Here is a 23,185-nt window from a genome sequence, read left to right on the forward strand (position 1 = left end):
ATCTGTTACTAAAAGTAAAATAATACCCATCTGTTTTAGATGTACAGAGACTTACAAAAGTATCCAAAGACAGGCATTTTGTGTGATTACTTTTGCAAAGTGCTGCATGTGCTGATTATCCACTTCAGATAAGCTAGCCATCTTTAACGCCAAACCCTCAGTCATCTTAGATGACATCTCCAGACTGGTGTGTAGAAGAAGGGAACAGGAACCAAAACTGGTGCACAAAACACTGGGAAATTCATGTTAGGACCTGCTAGGAACATTTGCAGTGAATTCAATTTATGGAGCAACCCGTCTGACACTGCTGATTCATTATGGAAGCAACTCACACGTTGATTGAAATAAGATATTAATTAATACAGCAAAAACTACACTCAGTTCCCACTTATTAGCATTGCATTAATATTAGCATGTCCCACAGTCAGTCTGTTACAGCATGTCAAATTATTATGCGGCACAACCTTATTTTTTATATAGATAAATGTTCACTATTTTATCACAAATGTGAACGTCCTATCAAGCAGGGTTTACTGGATGGATGAGCTCCTGAGGCTCTCTGAGCGTCTAAATCATGACTAAATGAGTTATTAGGCTGAACTTTCTCTATATCTGCGCCTAAAACTGTGAATCCCTGCTTATGAATTTAACATGTGAGTGGTTAAAGAGCATAGCGAGTTGACAGCTGGAAAGAGAAGGAACATCTCTTCACGGATGAGTAGTCGACTACAGATCGTTCAGTCATACCAACACAACAGAGAGAGGGAGGGGGGATGCAAAAAACAAACAGGGCAGCTGTGGCACACACACATATACACCCCCACACACAAGCAAAACGTTTGGGCATTTATGTCAAATGACAGGACATAAACTCAACAGAGGTGAAAAAGATTTTTTTTAAAAACAAATACACTTGCAAGAAGTTCAAGAAAACAAACTAAAAATGTTTGATCTTGTGGGGTTTGCTCTCTGATTTATCTAATCAAATGTAAACTGATCAGGAATGACTTTACGCCCGTCTGTCTGATAGTGTACTTGGTCCTCTTTTGCAAACCTAAGAGCATCTTTGACTGATTTGTCTAAGTCACTTACAGTCTCAAAAGACCTCTGAAGGCACACTGATATGTTTGGCATCAAGACTATGGCAGGATTTCATGCAAGTCCTGCAAGGTGTTAAGTAGGACCTCCATGGATTGAATTGGTTTTTACGGCACATCTTACAGATTGTCAGTTGGATTGTGATCAAGGTAATTTGCAAAAGAGGTCAACACCTCAGATCTCTAATTGTACTCGCGGAAGGTCACACTACCCTGCTGAACAACATTCAGGTGAATGGCAGCACGAAGGTTTCCCGCCAGAATATTTCTCAGATCATATTGCATCCACTGGCTTGATAGTGCCTTCTTCCCATGGTGCATCCTGGAACAGTCAGTTCTTCGGGACGCACCCACCCATATGAATCACTCAATGTGAGAGTGATTCATCAGACTAAACTACCTACCTCAATTGCTCCACAGTTCAGTTCTGACACTTATTATTTGACCTATTATGCAAAAAACCTGTGCTATGTTGAATATGCTGCTTATTGAAGCAGTATTAACTTCTTCAGCAATTTAAGGTAGAATCGCTCATGTGTTGGATCTGATCACTTTAACCAGACTTTGCTCTCTATGAGCATTGATTACCATGTTGGTGACCTACCTCTGTTCTTTCTTTCAACTTCTTATTTAACATACTGACACCTGCTTTTTTATTAAAGTACTGCCTTGTATCTTCTCCTAGGCTCCGCCTCTGAGATTGGGCACATCTTCCTGGGTCTCAATCCAATCAATTACTTGCGCACTATTTAATGACTCTGAAGCTGGACTTCAGGGCCACTTGACTGCCACACACCCCTGTTGTTGTACAGGCTTAATTGCCTTTGTTCTTGAACTGAATGATGCAACTTTGGTCGGACTGCTTTTGTACGGGAGAGTTGCCTTTTTGTTTAGACTGAGTTTTCTCCTGTTTATGTGCTTGTTAGGTAGGTTATGTTTGTAGGACTGTATTTTTTTCTTTTACTGGAGTTAGGCAAGTTTCTTTTATTTTTCTTTTAGGGTTGTTTTGTTTTATTATGTTGTCTTGAGCTCTCCCCGAAGCTATCGATCGGTCAGTGCAGAAAAGAACTTAAAAACTTGGCAGAAAATAAACACCTTAAATGCCAACCTGACTCCTCATTCACTGTCTATATTTATGTTAGTCCCTTATGTCCCCTAGACCAAGCCAGGGGATGTAACGACGTTCCACAAGAGCTGCAGTTAGGAGATGCTCTGATTCAGTCAACCAGCCATTATAGTGTATCCTTTATAAGACTTGCCTATTTTCTTTTGACAGCAAAAGTTTTCTTGCTGCCTAATATATCCCACCAACTAGGTGTTATGACCTAGTCGCATGTAAGATTTGTGTAAGTCACAATCGGCAGTCCAGGTTTGTGGAGATTGTTATAAGAGGCAGAACCTCTCCAATTTATCTTCATGAAGTCATGTCTGGCTGCCTTCTGTTTGCCTGTGTTGGTCTCACGTCGAAGCGGTCCCACCACCTGTTCTAGACGTCCCGAGCAGCAGTGGAGTTTGGCCCCGTGCAATATTCGCTGCCCCCCATTTTCAAGCGATGGATTAGGTGTGTGCTCGCCGAGGAGAAATGACTCTGCTTTGGCTCCACTGAGGAAGGCTGAGTGCCGGAACGGGCCGCCAGCTGTCACAGCGCGAATTTGATGCTCCTCTGTTCTCAAGGTCTGCTCTTCCACGTCTAAGCCAACGTGATTTATTATTTATTGTACCCTGCAACACCTATTCATTCTTCTGGCACTTTAAAATTCTCTAAGTACTGTGGACTTCCCCAGCTTACGGAGAAAGACCGCTTGACTTTCATCTCTGCTTAAGAGAGACGGAGAGAAGGGCAAAGAAGTGACTGTTGGGTCTGGCGGTGAATAACAATGCTTTAGGAAGCCATCTCCATTATCTGCACTATTATGATTGCAATCAACATTATCAACTGTACATGGTTTGCTATGACAGTGCTGCACATATTTACAGATAGCGTTGAAGGTAACTGCATGCTTGATTTGAAGACACCAGAGAACCTAATGAAGCCACGGGGACGATCTAATCGATGCATTGCAAGATAACAAAGAAGCTAACTTCTGCTGAAAAACACGAAATGTGGCTGGTTGCAAAAATCTCCAGAGGTCATAAAGAAAATCCAGCACTTTGCCTGAGAGTCTTTATTTTACAAATATGTAGTGGCATTCCGCGCTTCATTTAATGAAACCTTGTAATATTAGTTGTGTTGCACTATTTAAATTGTTCTTGCTCAATTTGGTTATCGAGTACAGCTGTTAGTTTGTGTATTTTGCCATTAAGCCCTGATTGCTTTGGAGAAATTTTGCTCCAATTGCTGATGTTGAAGGAATACAGTGTCTGGCAAAAGTCCTAATAACACTTGTTTCAACTTCTTGCCCCATTGCAGCTGCAAACATCAATGTTTTTATTGGATCTTTATTTAAAAACAAAAAAAACGGTGCAAAGCAGTGCTTGATTGTTGGATTAAAAGAAAGTAATGCAGAATTTTCTATATTTTTACAAATAAAAATCTGCACAACGTAGTTTCTACTTATATTCAGTCCTTCCAACCGGCCAAGTAAATGCTTTATAAAAGCTCCTTTTAAAAAGTATGAAGATAAGTAGGCATTTATCTCGCAGTTTTGCACATCTAAAGACTTACATTTCTAATCATTCATTTTACTGTCTGGGAATCGGTTTTAAGTTATGTAACAGATTAGATCTGGACTTTAACTAACCACTGTAACACATAAATATGGCTGCATGTTTAAGGTAAGACGAACCTCGACACGAAGGTGAGGTCCAACACAGCCTCTAAAAGGTTTTCTTCCAGGATTGTCCCATGTTTAGGAATGGTGTGTTCAGGGTGATTTGAAGAGTTAGTTCATTCCAGAAGTAGCAGGGCTTTTGATGCTGACCAAAAGAAAAACGATCTGTTTTGACCACAGCAAAGTCTTCCATGTTTGACTAAAAGACTTGCTAACTGGTTCTTCCACCTGAGCTGTGGCTCTCTGCAGCTCCTTCAAAGTTACTACACTTTGTTAGTGTACTTTTAAATTACTTGTGAAGACCAGGGAACATTATTTTAAGAGTACTATATATATATTACCTTAATCTTGGTGTAAATACTTTCAATATACTATTAAAGGTTGTGGACAAAGAACAAAGCAGTTCATCCTAAGCGGCAACAAAGTTGACCGTCTCAAGCTTCAGGGTTTAGTCTTCAGTTAAGTTCAGTTTGATGGGGCTTATTTAAAACCCAGGCAAATGTGCTGCATTTTTACCTCATGTAAAAGTAACCAAAGGTGAAACAAGGTAGTGTTGTTCTTACCTGGACTGCTACAACAGACAGCACCTCCACAGAGATCCTGTTAAACTCGTCAAAGCAGCCCCATGCCCCCGTCTGAGCCAGGCCTTTGTAGATGTTCCCACAGGACTGGTGGACAGACAGAGACACGAGTAAGATGGACATGTCGAGTAGGCGAGTGAGCAGACTCAAAAGGCATATAAGACTTCTGAGAAAAGGCTGAAGAAAAAAATCTTTGTGAGCAGTCTGTTTTGATCTTGGTGGAATAGTAAATGAGACTGACAGAAATATTATTGTTAAGTTTCAGAAATGCATGTGGACACTGGACACAAGACTGCTTTAAATGAGTCCAAAACTTTACTCTTGACCTGCCTACTGGGTTACCTGGTTTCAAGAATTCTGTTTGTCCATTAGTCAAAGAAGTAGGAATACATTTCGCTTGGTATATTTTTCTTCTGCTAACCTAGGGGTATTTTCTTAAAATTTGTAGTTTTTTTGCTTGCTTGTTTTCATAGCAGCCATGGAGATAAATTGGGTAATTTCACTCAGCTTGGAACCCTCCAAAACACTTTTGGCCAGACCTTTGACTGATAAGACCTGTGGTGAAGTGGACAGAGGAACATTTATAATTCAACCGAGGATGTGTAGCAAACCATCTACACAGCAGCGTGAAAAGAAGGCTGATCCATATAAAAAAAAAAATCACCTCACAATAACAAAACCAGACACTGAAAGCAAAAACGATAACTAAAACGTCTACCACTCACATTTTCTCTTGCCTCTGAATTCAACATGAGAGAAAGTGAACAACCCATCAGAGACCACCTGGACTTAGAAGGAGCATGCAGCCGACTGCTGTCTTTGATTACAGAGCAAAGCTAAGCTTGTGATGCAAACCGGAGTCGACTGTAGGACTAATCTAACTGCTGTGTGTCTGTGCATAACTAAAAACGACAAACAGTGCAAGGTTCTGAGTCCAGCTTCTCATGTGGTCTTCCTGGAGTACATTAGCACTTCTCTCCACTGACAACCTGCTGTACAATGCGCAGCTTGGGGTGGCTGGTATGTGCCTCTGCACTGCTACGATACCCCCATCTGAGGGAGGTCGGAGCATATGCATCTTCCCTAGCCATTCAATCTGTGGTGGGTGTGCGATAAAACACATTAAAGACATAATAAAAGCCAAAGAAGGCTGGGGTTACATGAAGCTTTTTGCAAAGAAATCATAACATGGTGCAATTTAATAATACCTCCTAAGAAAGCAGCAACTGAACTGTAAAAAAGGATTTAGAAAAGGGTGTAAAGGTCAAAAGATAACTTTAATCACAAATACATAGCATTTCGCTGACAATGGCAAGGAAGCAAATCAACATGCAAAACGCGTGCTAATATGAATGCACGTGCACAAGAAATGCAAATCCATGGCTTGTGTTTGCTCACCTTGTAGTCCATCTGCTCAGAGCAGTTGAACACGTACACCATGACGCCGAGGGCCCGTCCCAAATCTTTGGTCGTCTCAGTCTTCCCTGTGCCTGCAGGCCCAGCTGGTGCTCCGCTCATGGTCAGGTGGAGGGACTGAGTCAAAGTGATGTAACATCTAAATTTAGAGGAGATGCATGCAAAACCGTGACTGATAAGTGAATCATCCCAAACTCAGAGACATGCGTAGAAATGCTACTCATTCAGTTGAGATTTCTTCAGAAGTCTGGAAGTACTCACACCCTATGAACTTACATTTTGTACTGATGTTTCATGTGCTTGATCAACTTATAGCAGAGCGTAACGATTCATAGGAAGAAAAAAAACAAAACATAGCTTCTCTACAAATAAAAATCTGAAAAGTGAGGCTTTAAATAAGACAATGATTGCAACACTCCAGAAATCTACCCTAAATGGAAGACTGGCAAGAAGAAAGCAGGTGTTGAAAGAAAGCCATTAGAAATCATATTTACAGTTTAGCACCAGCCCTGTAGACGACACAACAGATCTACAAAAGGTGTTCTGAAAACAAAATTTAACTTTTCGAGAAGAGACACACAGAACTTCACCCTAGACAAAGCAACCCCATTTTGAAACATAGTAGTGGCGGCATCACGTTGTTGAGATGCTCTTCTTCCAGAGGGACAGGGGAAGTTGGTCAGGGCTGATCTAAAGGGAACTCCTTGATAGTTACTCTTTGATACACAATTGTATTTTTTTAGATATCTTAAACTGTAAAGGAATAGAAACAAGCACTGTGCCATTGGAGCATTGCGCCAGTAGGAGGCCCTTCCCACTTAATAAAAAAAATTGAAAAACACTTTATGCTCTGCTTTTTGATTTGAAAGTGACTGAACTGAGGCAAAACTGGAAAACATTCTTCATTTTGAAGGAATTAACGACATCGCTCTTAATACTCGCCAAATAATTCTTTCCAAGCGTTTATCCACATTCCCATAGACTATTGGCTGAAAGTCCACATTGAATATTTCTGAATTTTGACTGTTACCCATTCATGAAGCATCAACTAACAACTTGGCAATAACAACCTGAGTTAGGAGCAGCTTCTTTCTCCATCTGGGCTTTGAGAGATCTGGTTGCGGAGATATTTAAGCCAAGTCGAATGTGTCGCATCTGTTATGCAGCTCACCCTCATGGGAGAGATGTCCTGGTACAGCGCATACGTCAGAGCTACCTGGTCTAAGACCCGCTAGGACTCACTGCTCACTCAGAAACAGCTGATCGAAGCTTACAGAAGAACCCAGAGACAGACCGACGGCTCTCTGGGCTCTGCCTACAATTGATTGACAAGAAGGTGTTGAGTCATGTGTTTCACTTTGCCCATCTGCGCAGTCATACCAACACTCAAATAAGTCTCATCTGAAATCAGATGGTGTGTTCAACCAAGCAGCAGCAGCTTCCTCCTTTTTCAAATACTTAAAATATGGAACGTTGGCTAAACTAGCTCGGTGTCAAACGTATTAAGCAACATCTACCATAGAATGTCTCCTGTGCATTAACCATGGATTGAATCAGGACGCCGCTGTGCACTAGAATTTTATACCATGCTAGTATGTCTTTACCTACGTGGGTATCCCGTTTCACATCTCAAATACAAGACTACCAAAGACCAATGGCACTGCCAAGATGACTCTCCTCTTACAGCCCTGATAAACCACACTTTTAAAAGTCTGCATGTTCACCAAACTCAAGAAGTCTCTTACTCTGTCACTTGGACAATTACAGATTCAGAAGTGTCTGTAATTCGGTAATGTTTGACATTTTAACAAAGAACAGGGATTTGGAAAGCTCTGTTTTTTTATTTTTTTGGTTTGTAACCAATGAAACTCTCTGTGTAGTCGAGTTACCACATAGTCATTACAGTTAACATTATGTGATACCAGTACTAGCTTGCAGCACTGAATATTTAATTAAAAAGCAGAAAATGATAAAAGAAAACTTTTTGAACGCTATTATCTATTGTTTATGTTTAAGGAAATGCATATTGGTGTTCACTGCTGAGTCATTAGATGAGGTTTTTATCACATCCACACCATGACAGGTTTTATCTTTTTCTTTTTTCTTTTACATTTCTCTCTTTTTGTTTATTGTAAGTTAGGTTTGGTAAAACTGCATCTGGCACAAAAGGCTTGTTTGCGAAGTATACCATACACTGACAAGAGAAACCTTAATAATCATGTTCTCTATGTTTTGAATTATCAGCTGAATCCTGGAAACTGCAGAGCTTTGCAATAGGGACTGCCCTCTGTCACACACACACACACATTGTGACACTCCCTTTGCTCTAAATCTAAAAAAAAAACCAAAAGATTAATTCTAACAGATGTGATTTTAAAGACTGTCTTTAAAACAGGAAAAAGTACAGTTAATGTTAAATAGTTTATTATAAACTCTTAAACCGTGTCCATTTAATTGAGATGAGTGGACAGAAAAATATCCTGTTCAGATAAAACATTTTTAAAGACAAAACAATACAAACAAAAAAAATTTAGTTCTAATGTCTCAAGTGAAGGAATGAAAGAGAGATGCTGTGGTCCATTTTGGTTTAATTAAGATTCTCTGTTCTACAACTTGGCAGATATTACTGTAAGTCTGCATTTTCAGTGATGCTAAGAGAGCGTCGCCAGGTCCAGGGCTGACACCGTCTCATAATCAGGTCTCACATCATCTTTGGGTCAGCACAATCACTATTATATGACAGTAAAATCTGCTCCTGTGATTTTACTGTCCCTTGATTAATACAACCACTGAATGCTTCACCCGCAGAATCTGTCAGAACTGAAAGCGAACAGTGTGTCCATTTACTCTCATTGAAAAGCAGCAGTGAGGTGACGGGGACAATAAGACCTTTATTGATCAGGCCAATAAACACAATGGTTTTCCTCTAATATCAATAGAGTCATGCTTTTACTAACCCCCTGTTAATGGATGATGTATGGGAGAGGGAAATATTGGAAAGCATAACAAGAGACAGGAGCTCAGAGAAGACAAATGATCCCATCTGTATACAGTGTATCATCCAGATACCAGTGCCAAGAGGCTTTATGGGCATCCATTGAAATCTGTCCAAAAACCTCACAATGAGTTGTCAGGATGGCTGGATGAGGATGTGCTGTGCAGAGTAAGTGAAGCCAGATTGGATATGTGACAAAGAAACGTAACTAGGCTGTGACAAGGTGACTTGTTTTATTACAGTGCCTTTAAAAGTAACTGCGATAAATCAGTATTCTGGCTAGACTCATTCTTCTTTCATTCCTCTTTGTCACTCTGCATGTATGAGCTGGAAATGGAAACATTTCAAACATTTTGAAAAATGGCACTGATCAGGAGACGATGCAGCAAGTATTGAGTGAAGGCTGACGTTATGCTAATAGAATTATGCTCCGTTAACGATTAGCTTAAATTATTTTTGCCCTAATTACTCTTTCACAGAATAATACGTTGGCTACATCCCTCTTGTTGAAGCTAGGGAAAAACTGGAAGATTGTTCAGTACATAAATGAGCTTGGTTTAATATTTTATTGTATTTTAGTTTAAGCAAAAAACAGTCATAACAATGCTATAGTTTGATTTTTTCCCCTCCCCCCAAAGTCTTCAATGCTTCTATTTGAGTTTTACAAAGTAGATATGTGATTAAAAAACTACAAACTATAACAATTGTGCAATTCAGGTTTAAAAATCATAAAAACCAAAAAGCTGAGAACATTTCAAATTTCACTCAAAGTGACGTTCACTGATTTCAAACGGAATTAGGTCCGTGAAACGTTTTCTTTTTTCCTTAGTGACTGCATGACAAAAGGTGCATTGCAATATCATCCACCAAATCCTTCTTTATCCGTTTTCTCAAAGCAAGAACTAAAGGATTTGAACACCTTGCTTCCTTGTTCCTGGTACATTGTTGCAATAAAACCCAGCAGCAAATTGTGTAGTGCAGTGAGGGCATGCAGCATATGGTGAAGTCCTGCTACTCGTCTGCTGAAGTGACCATCAAAGCCCATTGTTTCCGCTTTGTTCAGGCTTCAAAGGGACCACTGGTCAGCCAGGAAACAAATTCAAACGCTACTGTTTGCCAAAGATGTCCGGGAGACGGGTATTCATCTCTGTGTAGTGTACTGGACCTCCTGCAGAAATGTGCGTGTGAACAAACAAGCTATTGGCTACATGCCCACTGTGACTTGTTCTGAATGGTTTGGTGCATACAGATTTAACTTCAAGCATCTTTGCTTGGAGACGTTATCGGACTAGAAACTTAACATTTTCTGACAGCTGCCTATTTTACTGCCTGACAGAAATGTTGGCTGCATAGTTAAATGCTTAATAGACAAAAGTTTAACAAGACCTCGTGGGGCAAAATCTTGTTAATAAATACAAACATTTGAAGTAATCTGTTGGAATAAGTAATCTGTTGAGTCAGATGGTGCAGATGGTCAGCCATCTTTAGCTCAAAATCTAAATCACTTGCATTGATCAGAACTGAACTGCATAAAAATACAGTGATTTCGAGAGGTCAAACCGATTTTTCGTATTTGTGGCATAAATTTGAAAACCAGGTAGTGAAAAACAAATTTGTTGCATTTATTTATTTTTCAAAATAATAAATAAAATATATGCTACTCAGTGTTAGTCTGGTCATTGCATTCCTACACAATAATCTCCCCTCAGTGCTCCGGCTGGGCTTTCTCCCATAGAGCTGGATTTTTTCTGTAGAATCTGTGAATGATGACGTCAATTTTTTACTCTATTTTAGAATTGTAGTCTGAATGTAGCTTAGCAATGGCAGAAGAGGAAGTGAACAAAGCCATTCAGTCCATGTTGGTCACGGTTCCACATGTTGAATTGACATTAACAGCCGCCTTGTTTGGCTCTGCTCTTCTGTCTTCACAGTGGGGAATGTTTGTTTACAGTGCAGGCAATTTCCAGTAAGTGTCAACACATCAAACTGGCACATTACATATGTTACGACCAAACATTAGCGATTGGGTACAATGTAAAACTTCAGCGAAGTCCTTGCCTCCAGCAAGCAATTATTTCTCAGGGGTGCCCGAAGTCGGTCCGCGAGGGCCGGCATCCGGCATGTTTTAGTTCTCTCCCTGGATCCAATGATGGCTCGTTAGAAGGCCTAAGTAGAACACTGACATGCTGAAAAGGTTGTTACTACCACCAGGGAGAGAACTAAAGCATGCAGGATGCCGGCCCTTGAGGACCGACTTTGGACACCCTTGACCTAGAGTCCAGACTCTCTGTACAAAGCAAAATGTAGAACAAGGGGCTTGTTTTTACCAGGCTATGTCAGTGTATGTGAACTGTCTGATCATCAAAAGATTGAACTTTTTTCAACAGTGAATCCATCTAAAGTTCAGAGCAAGGCTGAGATCTTCAGCTGTACTGCAATTCTAACACTTTTCTCATTGTCAACCGCAGTCAGAAACAGAGAAAAGAAACAAAACCATCGTGATTTGCCAAGGATGGGGGGCAGGGTTATACCTGTCTGTTAGAGGAGTTATGACCAGTCGTGGCGTGTTGCCCAGATATTCATACGAGTAGAGAAACTGGGCATCACAGATGTTGGCAAAGCAGTGCCTGTCCCTCTCGTCCCAGCGATGTCTCAGCTGAGAGAGCCACACAAAGGCCTGGGAATTCTCCACCTTCAAAGAGGAGACAAGAAGAAGAAAGTTTCCAGAAGCTGCCAACACTTGAGATGAGCCCAAAATAATCTGTGCATTTCCACCCTCTAATTATGCTAATGTCTTGTCTGAATATCTTGAATATATTACTTACTAGTAATAGCCTCTCAAGAAAGCGAGGCAGCTTACAGCAATGTCTGCTTGCCAGATTTATGCCCCGGGCTGTTCTCACCTTCTGACTGATCATCTTGGCCACCACATCTCTGGCGTGGACGTCGATGGTGCAGATGGTCATAACTTTCTGCCTGTCACCAGGTGTGAGCTGGCCAATCAGCATGGAGATGAGCGTGTTGAGCTGGGATACCTGCTTCCTGTAGTACTCCTTCATGGAGTTGTCATAGCCTTCCTCGAGACGGGCAAAAGCCATGTTCACATCGGAAGTCCACCAGATCTGAGTGCAGGTCAGTGCAACCTGGATGGAGATTTTAAGACATTGGAGGAATCAGAGGAGAGGATATTAAGCAGATAAAGTCAGATTTATGTACATACATTTATCCACTAGGGTTCATACTGATTCCCAAAGAGGAAAAACAAACCATCCATATTTCCAAATCCATATTTCATGTGAAGAAATGCTTCAGAATTGGGATTTAAAACGCCAAAAGCTGTAATGTTTGGACTAAGATGTAAGGCAGGGGTTCACAAACTTTTCCATGCCAGGGATCTCCCCAAATAGCAGTTGCTTCTGGCTGTGGACCCTCATTGGAAATCCACAGACACCACAAAATATGTAAAGCAACATTGACTTCTGGTCTCTTTCCTCTCTCTTTTAAACTCCGTTTATTCATTTAGCATAAACACTTTTTGACGGTTCCTTCTGCATTTTCAATGTCAAATACTTTTCCATTTTGTAATTGCTACGCTAGTTTGAAGGCCCCGTTTTGAAAAAAAATGTGTAAGGTACTGTGGCATCTGCAAATGAATGCAGTGAATCTGTATTGTGGCTGCAGTCTGAGAAATAACAAATTTGGTGTTTATATGTTTATATAATTGGTGCAGAAGCCTCATACTTCCTTTGTGATCCCAAATGATGGGATCATTTTAAGAAAACTTACTTTTGACAAAAAACAAAATCATATTCCATACTGAATCCTTGAGTGCAGAAACAAAAATGGTTCCCATTTTTCTTTCTTTGCAATATACCTTAACATTTTACACATTGGACAAAATAGCCTGTCCAATGTGTAAAACCTTACAGAGTTTCAGCATAATGTATAATTTTCAGGTAAAAACAAACATGAATCAGGCAATGCACTGTTTATGCCCCCTATGGTTCCTGCATGCAAAATTACAAGAATAGTATCAAACACTTTTTGCTTCTGTAAAGTTTTTCATTTTCTAAAGGACACTTTTGAATAGCTCTGTTGGGCTTTGGAAAAAGCTTTGGGGAATAATAGACTAAAGGGATCAAAACAACTTAATTGCATCTAAAAATAAATGCTATTGAGCCTAATGAGTTTATGGGAATTGGGGAATAGATTGTCTAAACAAAAACAATATTTTTAATTGCTGTTCTGCATGGGTTTAAATATTTAAGCAACCATAAAATGAAAACCACACAAAGTTTTTTTAAGTGTATGCATCTAAATGCTTTATCACCAAAGCACAAAATAATTGTTATTGAAAAAGCCCTAATGGAGTACAGATGTCCTAAACACACCATATACTTATTTTGACTCATCACTTTAACTCAGCTGGAAGAAAAAAAAAGTCAGCAAAATTTATTAGCTGTGTTTGTAAATCATTCTTGAGATAAAGGAAAATCTACTCTGACATAAAAAGTGGTGAAGACTCAGGAGCAATGGTGTGATTTAGAAGTAATTTGGTGCATATGATGATATGCATTTTCAAGAAGCTGGAATGTCTACAGCTCCCCCTAGAGGGCATGAGTGGTTGCACCGTGGGTCACCTTGGACAATCAAAGCAGTGATTAAAGGACACAGAAGGTTCAGCATAAATGCACTAGACATTATTACCGGCATCTGAAGGAGTTTGAGAGGTGTTACAATTTGGAGGAGGGCCTTAAAGATGTCACAGTGATCCAATGGTGGAAGTGGTTAACAACTAAGGTTCACACACATAATGTAAGGGTTCTACTCGCTCAAGACAGACAACAGCATAGGAAGATCAACTAATGTTTTATCCACATGAAATAAGCATTTGCAATTCAGACAGTTATTAGACTGTTTTCAACATGTTGTTCAGCAACGTTTCTCAATGGCTACCAGTTCAATGTGGTATCGTACGCTGCCAAAGGCAGCTAGATATGGAGTGGTGCCTTCATGGAGGCATGAACCGATGCCTGGCAGACACAGTGCCACTGATGATTATGAGATCCATGTAGGGCGGCACTGATGTAGAATGTAAAGTTAATCTTGCCAATGTTTTAAAGGCACAAAAATAAATCCAGGCTTCACAGCATGGGGTATGACTGCAGGACAGCACTGGTAATGAGTCGGGTGAACTCAACCAGTGACGTCCTGTGTCCATCTGTCTAAACCCTGCCTTATGTTGCAGGCAACCCATTTCTCTTATATTTGCCAAGTTAAGCTATGGGAAATCAGTTCATTCATCAAGTGTCACCCATAGTCGTTTTGCCAGATCTCAAAGGCCAGTTCCAACACCTGGGGGCTGACTTGTAAGTTGGGACTGTGTTTTGTGCCAGATAGCTGCTTGTATCCAAGCCAGAGGGAATGTCAGAGCCATGGAACCAGGACTTTACCCCTACTGTCTTGCTTACAATGTCCTTGTATACATCACTGTTAACTGCTGTCAGTTGTAGGGACGTACATTATTATAAAAACTTAACATTGTGATATAACTCTCAATAAAGTTATAACAATGTCACCTGTTGATGGTGCATATTGTCCTCACTTTTTCTTCAGAAAGTCCAAACCTCTCTCTCTAAGCTTCATTGCATTTTAATCTAATGCACCTGAAGTTTTACTGCCTTCCAAATGCTTTATCCAAGCAATTTTAGTGGTTGCAATGCTCCACACATGCATTAACAACTGCTGTGATCAGTATTATTTATTTGTTCATTTACTGAGCCTGTTTACCTGAGCTGGGTAGTCAAACAACCATTGCTCTCTGGGTTTGTCCTCATAAGCCGCCACTGCCTCGGTCATTTCATGGCGAACAGTTGAGCGCATGGTATCCAGGACCCGGTTCAACCATATTTCCACCTAAAATGAGACAGAAGAACAAACCGGTCCACAAATTCAAACATTAACACGTTTGTTAAATGAATAAAAGGAGACTGTCTTGTCACTGGCCCCTAATGAGGTCATTTATAAGCGTTCAAGTGGACATAGGATCAGGCAGCTACTGTAGCATGTAATGGAAAATTAATGATGTTATGTGTTTTGATATGCAAAACCTCAAGGGCAAAGACAGAATCAGTTTCATTTGTCTGCTTTATTACATGCAGTGATATCAGTCTCTGATATCTGTATATTTCCTCTGTTCTCTTCAGAGGAAATGGCAGGTAAGTGAATTTTCCCATCTATTATATTTATCCTTGACAGCTCTGGTGTCACAATCAGGGAAAGGAATACAGACAATAAATGTCCCCAGCATTTAGATAAATATACAAGTTATGGCACCATGATTTCAATAGCATGAATAAAAGATAGCTGGACTATTTTACCTGTCCGGAGCAGTCGCAGGCCTGATTAAAAGGGACATACTCGTCTTCTTTGCTGTACATGCCCACGGCAGCCTGGGAAGGATTTCCCTCTTTATCTGCTTCAAACTGCATCTTAGCCATGTTGTCAAACAGCTTAGATAGATGCTTCTGGACCTGAGCAAACACACCGGCACAATAAACTCCGGCTTGATTTACACCCAACTCGCACTCTGTTTATTTTTGCAGCCTCATGTATAAATGCATCGGTTCAGCGAATGTAAGGGAAGGGCACGGCCCGTATTCTGCTCCATGCCTGCTTAGTTTCTCTAAGAGAAAACTACGGCTACATTCTTAGCCTTTTTTTTTTTTTCCCTGTGAGGTGAGAATATATAACATAATGTCCAGATGTGGATGGTGGAAGCAATCTGCACACCTGTGAGCAACATTGCCCCTGTGTGGACACTGAATGTATTTACAAGTACCAGCAGGAGTTGATACAGAGTGCCATGCATGTTTTTAAAATGAAACTCCAAGAAGACATGAAAGCAGTTTTTTGTCTTTTTAAACAAACAACCTGGTGAGGGTTGGTCCCATTAGACAGGATGTCCAATAAATCAGCAGAAGAAATGAAGTAGAATCTTGGAAAAGCAAGTCGCTTGGTGTCCAGATACTCTGCCAGAGCTTTTTCACACAGAGAGAGTCTGAAGATAAAAAAAAAAATTAACAGGTTCTCAATCAATGTTTGTGTGTAAGGACTATAAATGCCAACCGTGTATACACACTTTCAAATATTTCTTCGTCTCTCTCACCTGCTCTGAATGTCCTCCAGTTTACCAAACAGACCAGGCTTATTGGTGGCCTCCACCACATTAGGCGTCTGACGCACAGAGTTTGCCAGCTCTTTGAAATCAGCATCAATCCCTTCAAAGCGCCTGGAGTCCTGCAACGGATTTCACCAGAGAACAAGGCAAAAGGATTTCAGGCCCCCAAAAAAAACAAAAGACAAGGGAACCTTAAGAAGCAAACATCTGGGTGGAAACAATCTCTACACAGGTGGCAACTAAAAAGCTGTGTAATCTCAACTCCTAAACTAAGAAGAAAGACGAACTAATGAGGACTCTCTTGGATCATACTGTGATGGCAAAAGCTGCAGGCTAACGTACACAAGAGCTTAAAAAAGATGTAAAGAACCTTTCTTAAGTGTCCATACCCCAAGAACTTTTCACAGATTGTCACATTACAACCCCAGATTTAAATGTGTTTAGTCTTTTCAAAGGTTTTTAAACAGATTAAGGACAAACACTTTTGCCAATTCTTTGCAAAATGGCTCAAACTCAGTCAGATTAGATAGAGAGCGTCTGAACTGCATCCTTCAGGACTTTTATCTTTCTCCTCTAATTCTAACACGTGAATATGTTTCATTTAGGCTATTTAACCAACTTCTATTTCAGGTTGTTGTCTTGCTAATAGATGAGCTTCCATCCCACAGACTCAAGTTGTATATTCTCCAACAGGTTTACTCTGTATTTACCATCAGCTTTCTATCAACTGAATGTCATGATCGTGTGTCTAGAGGGAGAAGCAGTTTCTGTCACACAGAGGATTTTCCATGGAGGTCAAACTGTTTAGTTTTGCTCTTATCTGACCAAAGCAGCGTCCTCCACATTACCTTGTTCCTTTATAAATGGCTTCCTTCTCTCCACTTTCAAATGACACTAATGAGTTCCAACACACTTCAGAAGCTTTCACATAACACCTGGACTTATACTGAGATCGACTTTGTTCACTAATTAGATTTCTTAATGCTTATGGTTGCACTGCATTGCATTTCGGGATATTAATGTAAACTGTGCCGAATAGAAATGCATATCACTCTTTTCAGATTCTTATTAATAAAATGTTGAAAACCCCAGTATTACTTCTGTTGATTTGATAACTATACACTATTTTGCACTGGTTCATCACATTAAATCTTAAAGTACATTTTGCAGGGCACTATACAGAAATGTGTCAAAATAAAGTGTTTCTTTCCTTACCACTTAAAATCCACAAACATGGAACTGAATAATGCATTCTCAGGTTTAAATTATTCATTTTGATTACGTTTGCAGCTTGTGAATCATTTTGCCAAGCACTGTAGCCAACACATACAGAGTTGCAGGTAACTCTACACGTGTGTAGACATGTTCAGCGTCTCACCTCAGGCAGCTGAGAACGAATGTCCTCAGAGCCGATGAAGATGCTCTCCAGGTGGGTCCAGGTCCGCTGCACCTCAAACCAGATGGAGATTACGGAGTCTGCCACAGAAAGCTTGCTCTGCCATGTGGACACTTCATCCAGGAAGTGGGCTATGTACTTTGAAGACATGAGGTTCTGGAGTTGAACCTGGTTATCTTCCAAGGTTTCGATTAGCTCCTCGTCTGTGCGGAGCAGAGGCACCTGGGTCCTGTGGTGGGGCTCGTACTGGAAGCGCATACCTGGACAATGCGGAAACATGCAGTAAGATCCGGAAAGGCCCAATATGGAACAGCATGGCTAAACTAAAGTAGCTGCTAATTCTACCTGTCCATGTGGAGTTGAGCTCAGACAGGACTTTCTCCATCCCCATTTCTTTAACAGCCTTGTCCACAATCTCTCTGACTTTCTCCTCAAAGCAGTGCAGGTTGAGCTGCAGCAGGTCAGCCAATGACGTTTCCTGCTCACAGCACAAACAGTCATGTTGGTGTACCCCCAATATTTACGACAATTTATAAAAATACTAATATAATTTTTTCTTTTTTTTTTTACATTTGTCACATTTCAACCACAAACATATTTTAGTTGGAGTTCATGACACAGACTAAGACAAAATAGTGTAATTCCATGACTTAATACTTTGTTAATTCACCGATTACTGTTACTATTATAAACTTTAAGTGTATTCAGGGTATGTGGTATGTGCGTGCACATGGTTATTTGTCACTGTGTTGCCCTGTGGCAGGATACACAGTGACACGGCGTATCCTGGACATAGGCAACGTCATTAGACAATGGATAGATGCAATACTTTATATGGTTTATTAAATAAAATCTCAATAACTTCATTGAAGTCTGCGGTTGAAAGATGAAAAAAAGTTAAAAAAGATGTGAATACTTTAGTAAGGCGTGGCATAATAACAGGCAATTATTATTATTAACAGGCAATGTATTATAATTATTATAATTCAGAATGTTTATATAAAACAAAAACAAAAATGCAAATGTATCACTCCTTAATGTCCATTATTTTGGTTAATTTTCACATGTTTTCCAATCATTTGCTTCTGTAGCAGATCTTTATTTTTGCTGTTTTCTGGTATCTGGGGGAAATAAAGAGACTCTCTTGTGTAGTCAGTGTCCCTAGACGAAAAATTCAGAGTAATTTTAGCCTTCTGGGAAGTGAATCTGGTCATATTAACATAAAGGCAGATAATAGCGAGCTGTGGTAGAAGAGGCTGACAACCAGCTGATACCGAAGAACTGGAGCAGCTTGAGGTTCAAAGACTGCCAGGCCACACAGAGAAACCATTAATATCCAAAGATGATTAGCTTGAAGTGTTCAGAGTTCTATCTGAACAGAGTGATAACACCACTCTGCAGCTTGCTCTCATTATGCTAGACAACTGCTGACTTAACTTTGGAAAAATGCTGGCTTAAGCACAACAGCAGAAACCTAAAGACTTATTTTATTGATTTACACTAAGCAGGGTTGTGTTCATCTCTTTAAAAACAGCATCACGTTTAAAGATGTAGAAGATATGCTTCTTCTTTGCTGGTTTTCTCACTGTAAAAGGAGGTATTTTTTATTATCACTGTCTGACATTAACCAATGTTAGGAATGCTCACATTATTTCTGTTAGTTAAATACCAGAGGGTGCCATTTCCAGATGTCTAAAGGTGCAATATTTATCTCTTCAGATAGTGATATGCAACTATAAGCACAATGGAGATGCCTAGGTATTATACTGATCAGGAAGAAAAGAGGTTCTGTGTTGGTGCAAAATATGAGTAAGAACCTAAAAAGAAGGCAAAGAAATTCCTAAGATGTTGTATTAAGGTGGTGAGATTGCATGTGCACAGTGAAATAAGTCCTGTACAAAGATCAGCTAAATGTCCACTCAGTAAGAATGAAGTCACCCTCTTAATTCAACATAAAAGCCAGATTACAGCTACAAATGCACTCAAGTACACTTGGAGATATATTCAGGGGTTTGATGAAACTAACATTTAATAATTTGGCAAGAGTGACATTTAATGGAAAAAAATGAAAGGTTGCAAGCATGATGACATAATATCAAAACGTGGAAATAGTGAAGCAACATCTCCAGGCCTCAGTCTGCAACTAATGTATCTATACAAGACCCATTTATACCCAATTTTAAATGGCTTAAATTAAACAACGTCAATGTTTTGGAGCAACTATTATAAAGGTCTAAAATCATGCCCATAAAAAATATGCTTGCACAGCTAAAAATGTGAGTGGGAGCAAGGTGGCCTAAAGATCTGGTTAACATGAGCTACTTCTGTCAGGAGGAATGGACCAGAATCCCTGAAAACTATAATGTGAAAGTCATGGAAGGAAATCCAAAAATGTTTGACAAACGTTATACAGTTAAAAAAAAAAAAAAAATCTCAATTTAAGTACTTTAGACTTAAAAAAAAAAATTATATGCAATACTACCGTATGTCATGAATTATTTGTGCAAACAACAAATAATTTTGGCAATCGTAAATGACCTAAAACAGAAAACATTTTAGTTTGACTTGATGTTAGAAAGTGACAAAAAAATATGGTCCAATGGATTTTTTTGTGCTTTCAATGTAAAAATCTTGCTTGAACTACATAAATTATCAAATGCAACAGGATGGAAACTTCAAATCAGAACCGTAAGTAGCCGTTTAAATGTTTAAATAAATCATAAACCTGGTCAATTGCGAAGTGAACGCCAGTAGCAGCCATCAGCTGATGCCAGTGTCTGGGTCGTATCGCAGGGCTTTGGAGCTCTGCTACTGCCCTTAGAGAGGTGAGGATGTTCTTCACCCTACTGTCCAGACATGTGAACGCCTCCCATGCTCTTACCTACAAAACACAGACAGGGATCCGTACAACAGCCTGTGACATTCAAGGGAAATTTAAGCAGCATGTTTAAAGCCAAGTTCTTGTGATGCTAAAACTCTCTCCTTGTGAAAGTGAGCTTCTCACCTCCTTATCCAGCCCTCGTATGTCTTTAGAGAAGCGCTTGCATTCGTGTTCCATGTCCTCCACATTGATCTCTCTCCAGGGAGTTGTCCTCCAAGCTGCCATGCTGGATTCTACTAATGTAATCATATCCCACAGCTCTTTCAACAGGCCCACCTCTCGCCTGTGGGAAGATGCAAATAAGATGAACAAATCCAAGAAGCAAATGCAATCTCTGTAATGACGGGTTGCAAGTTAAAAACTTGGCTTGTGGTGGAGGTACTCTCTTCATTCCACGTTCCTTCATCACCTGCATTGTCGGAGCTGTTTGTACTCGGAGACAGTGACCTCAAACAGACTCGCCGACTCCATCAGGGAGGCCATCGTCTTCTCATGTTCCCGGATCATCTGGTGAAACTTATTCATCATCTGGTATGGCTTCTGGCTGTCAAACCTGAGAGCCGCATCAGCACACACGTACCAATCAAAACCCACACTATCACAGGCTCAGCATCAAGCAGGCAGTGTTTGGGTAATGACAGACTGTAGGACTGCCAAATTTGATTTGGCTGCAAGTATAATCATTCTGGAGTCTACAGCACTAACGCCATACTGCAAAAATTACTAGTGACTTCCATGACATTAATGGGGAAATAATCACCAGGTTATTAAGAGGCCAATTACACACATAACTAATCTGACAATTAAAAGATATGACAAAGAATATTTTCGTATGAACAAATTAGCATCATGTTAAGATTCAATTAGTGTTGTCAGATAAGCAAACTTTAAGATAACATTGTTGTGGTGTCAAGTGGGGAGGAGAGCTCAGGTGACATTTTAATCTGTCCAATGTACTCATCTAAACTATGTAGCTTCGAAGGAAAAGTGAAACAAAAAATGGCGTTACAAGTAGGATTATCACAATAACAAATTTTCCCAGGCTATAAATTGTCCCAGAACGTATTGCGAGAAACGATAATATTGTTGTTTTGAGACTATTTTCAAGTAATATAATAGTAATAATGGAAGAACAATGCAAGAACACATTCTTAAAGATCAAATTCTGATTAACATTAAAACATTGGAACTGGAAGACATTTTAAATATCCAAAATAAATAAACAAAACAACAGAAACAACAAGTAAAATGAATTGTGAAGTCTCTGTAGACACAATTGTCTTTCCAAAGCAGCAAACTGAAGACCAGTTTTGATAGAAAGAGAAAAAAGAAACAATAAATCAAGCCAATGAAAATTACTGAGTTTGTTTTAGTTTATCATGCAATTAATTGATTTATTGTTTATTATGACAGGCCTAGTTACAAGAGCATAACAATAACACCTTAAGTTTTCAGGAGCCAGTAAATGTTTGTTGATGTCACAGTTTTAAAAGGTTGTAATGTTGACTAATGTTTCTAAACAGGTCAACTGTGGGTAAAAATTAACACTGGTGCATCATTCTTGGGATCTTCATTAAAAGACTTCACCACTTAAACATTTGACTGCATTAAATATTTCAATAACCACGTCCTAAATTTTTGTTATGGAAGAGGAGTGTAAACAACATGAATCATTGTCAATCCTCCCTTTCACCAATTTATACTTTCAGTTCATACTAATGCCATTTTGTGACTCTAGATAATTGCATGTTAACTTAAAAGAGCAGTTAACCTAAGTTCACAGTTTGCTTTAATTTGTTGGTTTCTAGCATAGATCGTCGCCCACAAATTTCAAATGATTGTGTTGTAGAAGTTAATTGTATTTATAAACAATGGTTTCAACTGTTGGTGACTGCAATCTTTCAAATAACTTATATTTAAGGATGTATGTATAATAAGTGTTTGTACTAGAATACAAATGTCTGCATAAAATTCTTATTTTAATGCAGACATTTGTATGCTGTTTACCTATAATCAAGCATCATGAACTTAATTTAAAGTGTTTTCTCTCAATTTCTGGATATCAGAGTTATTCTACCTGAAAGGCCCATTGCTGCGAAAGTGCTCCCTGAAGGCATGTTGGTCAACATCAAATGAAGCACATTTTCTACGTAGGCTGACCACCTCTATGGCCTGCAGCGGCGCCACCTGCTGTTTAACCAAGACTACCTGTTTTTTTAGATTGAGCCACTTTTCAGGCAACTCCTGCAGAAAAAAAGACAATCAGAAATTTGCAAAGAACAATAAGACTGAAAGCAAAGAAAGCTGTGGTGATATTTCATGACTTGCTGGGAGGAAGAGATCAGAGATTAGCATTCAGAAAACGCAACAGAACCATTAGAGAAAAGATTCTACCTCACCTGGAAAAAAATCAAAGCAAAGAGTCTTTGATAGAAAATCAAACGAAGGGAATGAATATCAGAATATCAGTTCTTACCGCTAAGTGTTTGTACACCACTTCTGGGAGATCCTGTTCATATATTTTCAGGAGAGCAATGGTTTGTTGCAGAGGATCAAACATGGTGTCTGTAGAGGTTTGTCTGTCTTTAACCGCCAACAAGTGACTCATGACCTCAACCAGACCTCTGTAGTCGCCCTCCTGCACCTGCTGGCTCAGGCCAGCCTCGGTTACACAGATGAACCTCTCTAGATCGAACAGACTGAAGCAGACATACACATTGTTTAGGTAAAAACAAAATACTAAAAGCTGTAGTTTATCACCAGGGCATCTGCAGATTTCAACAAGTCAAATTTAAGACTTTTTAAGACCTTTTTTTATTGGCCTTGGATTGAATTTAAGAGCGAAAAACAATCAATCAAGGGAATGAT

General features: G+C 39.6%; 1 protein-coding gene across 1 annotated transcript in view; it reads right to left on the minus strand.

The window, feature by feature from the left end:
- The window catches only part of dnah9 (dynein, axonemal, heavy chain 9), a 164,427-nt gene that overhangs the window by 112,893 nt on the left and 28,349 nt on the right, over positions 1-23,185 (minus strand). Inside the window, exons 20-34 of the mRNA XM_032575044.1 lie at positions 22,794-23,016; positions 22,395-22,561; positions 20,727-20,870; positions 20,441-20,600; positions 20,162-20,317; positions 17,782-17,914; positions 17,419-17,696; positions 16,029-16,159; positions 15,794-15,920; positions 15,241-15,393; positions 14,651-14,776; positions 11,764-12,003; positions 11,392-11,552; positions 5,848-6,004; positions 4,432-4,536 (exon numbers count right to left, since the gene is read on the minus strand). Coding sequence (XP_032430935.1) covers positions 4,432-4,536; positions 5,848-6,004; positions 11,392-11,552; positions 11,764-12,003; positions 14,651-14,776; positions 15,241-15,393; positions 15,794-15,920; positions 16,029-16,159; positions 17,419-17,696; positions 17,782-17,914; positions 20,162-20,317; positions 20,441-20,600; positions 20,727-20,870; positions 22,395-22,561; positions 22,794-23,016 — 2,461 coding nt within the window. The remainder of the gene's footprint in view (positions 1-4,431; positions 4,537-5,847; positions 6,005-11,391; positions 11,553-11,763; positions 12,004-14,650; positions 14,777-15,240; positions 15,394-15,793; positions 15,921-16,028; positions 16,160-17,418; positions 17,697-17,781; positions 17,915-20,161; positions 20,318-20,440; positions 20,601-20,726; positions 20,871-22,394; positions 22,562-22,793; positions 23,017-23,185) is intronic.

This window comes from Xiphophorus hellerii, chromosome 10 (assembly GCF_003331165.1).
Source record: "Xiphophorus hellerii strain 12219 chromosome 10, Xiphophorus_hellerii-4.1, whole genome shotgun sequence".
NCBI lineage: Eukaryota > Metazoa > Chordata > Actinopteri > Cyprinodontiformes > Poeciliidae > Xiphophorus > Xiphophorus hellerii.